Raw genomic sequence first — 5000 nt, 5'->3', positions numbered from 1 at the left:
CTCGTCCTCTTCAGCCGCAAAAACTCTGTCTCCTTACGGGCATGCTGAGAACGCCTCACCCGCTTCTACAACACACACACACACACACACACACACACACACACACACACACACACACACACACACACACACAGACACTGCTGAGAGTGGGTGGGACACGAGTAACTGAGGGGGGCCTGAAGGCTGAATGGGTGGAGCTAAACTGCTGTAGCTGAATGGGTGGGGCTAAACGGCTGTAGGCTGAATGGGTGGAGCTAAACTGCTGTAGGCTGATTGGGTGGGGCTAAACTGCTGTAGGCTGAATGGGTGGAGCTAAACTGCTGTAGGCTGAATGGGTGGGGCTAAACTGCTGTAGGCTGAATGGGTGGGGCTAAACTGCTGTAGGCTGAATGGGTGGGACTAAACTGCTGTAGGCTGAATGGGTGGGGCTAAACTGCTGTAGGCTACTAAGCCATTATTACATAAATGAGCGCACAGTGGTGGCTCGTTGCTGGAGGGTCTGCTGCAGTGAAACAGGGTTTTGTTGCAGGTGCAATGTTGTCTGGTTGTTCTTCTGCACTGATGCTCCAACACAGAAAGCAGAACAGCGAAAAATCAAACATTACTCTCACAAAGACGAGCTGTCCCCAAACTTTTGACAGGCACTGTATGTGTTATATTTAGTGGTAATAATGGCGTATTCACCTCCTCATCAGGAAGACCCTCCTCTTCCATCACCTTCTCCAGCTTCTGCTGCCTGAAAACACACAGAAAGGAGCCAATCAAGTTCCTCTAATTAGCATATCTTGGTATACTAGATCGTGATAGGTTCCTGGTGATGCTACAAAATGAGCTAAATCTCGCCAAGTTATAGAAAAAAAGTTAGGAAAAGCAATTTTAAGTTTTCATTTTAACCCAGTAAGAACTTGTGAAATGCCTGTAGATGAATTAGACCAATCAGAAGCAACCAGTCATCCATGTGTTGTGACATCACAACCACAACTGTCCGTCTGCCCTACTGTACTCTGCGATAAAGCCTAGAGCTAGAAAGAGTCTGTGTTTGTGCTCGTTCTCTAAAAGCTTATGGATACAGACCAAACGGAGAAGTACCACTGGCAGCCATGGGGGGGGGCAGTGTAGCCAACAGTTCACACCACACACGATGCCAGTTTCTCTTGTTGGTAATATAAGTGTAAAGAATTCTCCATCTACACAAAACTGCTGTAGCTGAATGGGTGTGGCTAAACCGCTGTAGGTTGAACGGTGGGGCTAAACGGCTGTAGGCTGAATGGGTGGGGCTAAACGGCGGTAGGCGGAATGGGTGGGGCTAAACGGCGGTAGGCGGAATGGGTGGGGCTAAACGGCTGTAGGCGGAATGGGTGGGGCTAAACGGCTGTAGGCTGAATGGGTGGGGCTAAACTGCGGTAGGCTGAATGGTGGGGCTAAACGGCTGTAGGCGGAATGTGTGGGGCTAAACGGCTGTAGGTTGAACGGTGGGGCTAAACGGCTGTAGGTTGAACGGTGGGGCTAAACGGCTGTAGGCGGAATGGGTGGGGCTAAACGGCTGTAGGCGGAATGGGTGGGGGCTAAACGGCTGTAGGCGGAATGGGCGGGGCTAAACGACTGTAGGCGGAATGGGCGGGGCTAAACGGCTCTAGGCTGAATGGGCGGGGCTAAACTGCTCTAGGCTGAATGGGTGGGGCTAAACTGCTGTAGGCTGAATGGGACCAAACATTACACACAGTGAGTTGGTTAATGGTGTTTCCATCTGGGCCCTTTAACGTGAAGCAGCCGGGTCAGTCTGAGCGCGGCTTTATGAGTCTGGTCCACTGCGCCGTCTGAACTCTTCTTCTCCGAGCAGCTGAGGAGAGTTTTACTCTGTTTACTTCCTCTCTGCAGGGCGTCTCCACTCCACTGTGTTCACAGTGTTCACGCATCACTTCCTGTCTGAACTCTCACCGCTGCTCTAACGGCTCCAGTGTCACAACCCAGACAGACTGCAGGTCATCAAACAGTCAGATAACCTTCACCCAGCTTTAACAGGAAAAGGCCGTTTGACTGACATACAGACTGACCAACTGCAGGACTCTCGATTCTCTCACCGCGTCTGCATGTGGTGAATCGGATTAAAGTGACTATATTTCTGAAATAAAAACTGGGGACATTCCCAGTTCAGTGGTCAATATATCATTAAAATATCCAACGTTTTATCTATAAAATAAAAAAGGGGGCAGTTCCAGTTTCCTGTATTTTGGCCACTAAGCTGGTCATCAGGAACACTGAAAATGGTCAGCATGCATGAGAATAAATTACAATAGAAATTTAAATTACTATAACAGATTTACTTTTATTGCTTTCTCCCTGAAAAAGGGTCTCAAAAGTCAGTAAGTCCAGCGTCTCCGGCAGAGACAAGGCAGAGACATGATTACCACTACAGCCCGAGTGGGTGTCTGAGCCCATAATTCATATTCATATTAAATACTCTGGCAGTAAAAGAGACCCCTGTCTACAGAAAAAGCCCCGTGGCTGCAGCCCAATGGACCCTAAACTCGCCCCGACTCGTTCTCCCACCACTCCTAAGAAGAACTTTCCTCTTAAACCCACTGACGCAGTTCTGACGAAGATTGGGTCACCAGTGTTCTCTTTAAGATCATGACATGAACCTGACCTAGACTTTTTATTAGGACCTTCATCAAGATCACACTTAAGAGCAAACCTAGGAAGATACCAGAGAATGAGGCCCAGTAATAGTATTACTATTACTACTATTAATCTCTGAGCCTTTCAGTAAAGATTCAAACCTAAGTCCAAATGAACGAAGGAGTCATTGCTGACCATTCCTGCGTCCTCAGAGACATATCGGACTTGATGTGAACATTCCACTGCGTAAAAAAACCATATTAGGTGTGAACCGGCCTTAAGTCCAAAATCTTCTCTAAACTCTCATAAAACAGCGTCTCAGTCATCAGGCAGTGAATTCAGAACCAGTTCATGTAGGAACTTTCTGTAGGAGCTTTTAGAGGGACGTCTGGTTCCCATCACCACCACTGTGAGCAGATCTGACTCTGTGAGTTTATCTAGAAACCCCACCGCTCTGAACAGCTATGATTACATCTGAACCACTTAATTATGAAGGGATCAAAAAATACTGGAATTCAGGTCCCAATCCAAGTGACTTAACAAACACTACTGTTAAATCGTCTTTGAGAATTTGGAATCAATTTCGGAAGTATTTTGGCCTACAGCTATTTCCCATTTTGTGTCCCATAGTTGGGTGTCCTGCTTTTTCTCCATCACTAATGGACAACACGTTTGGGGTTTGGTCAAATCTGGGGATTAAACAGCTTAAAGATTTGTACACTGAGGATACATTCGCATCTTTTCAACAACTGGTTGATAGATACACTTTACCGAATGTACATTTTTTTGGATATCTTCAGATTTGTAGTTTTGTAAAGAACACAGTTCCTCAGTTTCCCAAGTTACCGGCTGCTTCCCCTGTGGATAGGCTTTTCCAATTATCCCCCTTTTCTAGAGGCCTAATATCTCATTTATATGGACAGATCCATTTATTCCGAATGTCATCCCTAGAGCACATCAAGGCCCTTTGGGAATCAGAGCTGTTTGATTTTTTGTTTTTTATTTTTTTTCCTTTAACAACGCTTGTTTTGTCTTTTCTCTGATGTGTGATTTTCCTTGTTATAAGCCCAAGAAAAAGATATAAAAACATAAATAAAAATACTGGAATTCCTCTTCAACTAGGGCAATAAAATGTACTTCAGTCCATGTTTATTGATAACAGTGATTCATACAGAGTCAGATAAACCACATAATCAGGTCTATCAGCGATACGGAACCTCTTCAGGAGAGTATATGATGATCCAGACGTGCAGTTAGCCCTGTGCTAATTTTTGGGGTGTAAGCTTCCATTAGCTGCATTAGCCTCGCAGCTCCAGTGTTAAATCTACAGAGGCAAACGTCGGTCTTGGCTGTCTGACCGTCTGAGGTGAGCTGGAGAAAACTGGGCGACTTTTCATGGAACTACTGCTTGAACCTGTGCGTGACCTCCACTCCGTTACTACTTACAGTGGACATTTTTATCAGAACAAAACCAGGCAAGCAGAAACGTGCAGTGACGTGTGGAATGAGGAACACGTACTGCACGATTTCACCAAATGAAGAACATTAACCAGCAGAGCAGCGGAGCAGAACCTCAGCGTGGAAACACACACCGCAGTTAATACGAAATAAACAGGGTCCATATTAACTGGGTCACGGAGAAAAATCCACAACACGTTCAGCTCTAATGCTTCCACTCACTGGCCACTTTATTAGGAACACATCCCATACAGGGTCACACATCACAGACATGTAAACAGTCTGTAGAGCACAGCACAGCCATGTCTCCGGGAGAGAACGCTTACTAGCTCAGACACGACCCACCCCGAGGTTAAGGTCTGCTTGTGTGTGTGTGAGTGTGTTTATATGTGTGTGTGTTTATATGTGAGTGTATGTGTGTGTGTGTGAGTGTGTTTATATGTGAGTGTGTGTGTGTGAGTGTGTTTATATGTGAGTGTATGTGTGTGTGTGTGTGTGAGTGTGTTTATATGTGAGTGTGTGTGTGTGTGTGTGTGTGTGTGTGTGTGAGTGTGTTTATAAGTGAGTGTATGTGTGTGTGTGTTTATATGTGAGTGTGTGTGTGTGTGTGTGAGTGTGTTTATAAGTGAGTGTATGTGTGTGTTTATATGTGAGTGTGTGTGTGTGTGTGTGAGTGTGTTTATATGTGAGTGTATGTGTGTGTGTGTGAGTGTGTTTATATGTGAGTGTGTGTGTGTGTGTGTGTGTGAGTGTGTTTATAAGTGAGTGTATGTGTGTGTGTGTGTGTGAGTGTGTTTATATGTGAGTGTGTGTGTGTGTGTGAGTGTGTTTATATGTGAGTGTATGTGTGTGTGGTTGAGTGTGTTTATATGTGAGTGTATGTGTGTGTGTGAGTGTGTTTATATGTGAGTGTGTGTGTGTGT

At 45.5% G+C, this 5000-nt stretch overlaps 1 protein-coding gene across 3 annotated transcripts in view; it reads right to left on the bottom strand.

Moving 5' to 3' along the window:
* Window positions 1-5000, bottom strand: part of stk38b (serine/threonine kinase 38b) — a 42646-nt gene that overhangs the window by 16673 nt on the left and 20973 nt on the right. For all 3 annotated transcript variants that reach the window (XM_037531983.1, XM_037531984.1, XM_037531985.1), the window contains 2 exons: window positions 685-736; window positions 1-65 (listed from right to left, as the gene is read on the bottom strand). The exon at window positions 1-65 is cut by the window's left edge and continues 58 nt beyond it. In XM_037531983.1, coding sequence (XP_037387880.1) covers window positions 1-65; window positions 685-736 — 117 coding nt within the window. The remainder of the gene's footprint in view (window positions 66-684; window positions 737-5000) is intronic.

This window comes from Pygocentrus nattereri, chromosome 21 (assembly GCF_015220715.1).
Source record: "Pygocentrus nattereri isolate fPygNat1 chromosome 21, fPygNat1.pri, whole genome shotgun sequence".
Classification (NCBI taxonomy): domain Eukaryota; kingdom Metazoa; phylum Chordata; class Actinopteri; order Characiformes; family Serrasalmidae; genus Pygocentrus; species Pygocentrus nattereri.
This window is presented reverse-complemented; position numbering and strand designations above follow the sequence as displayed.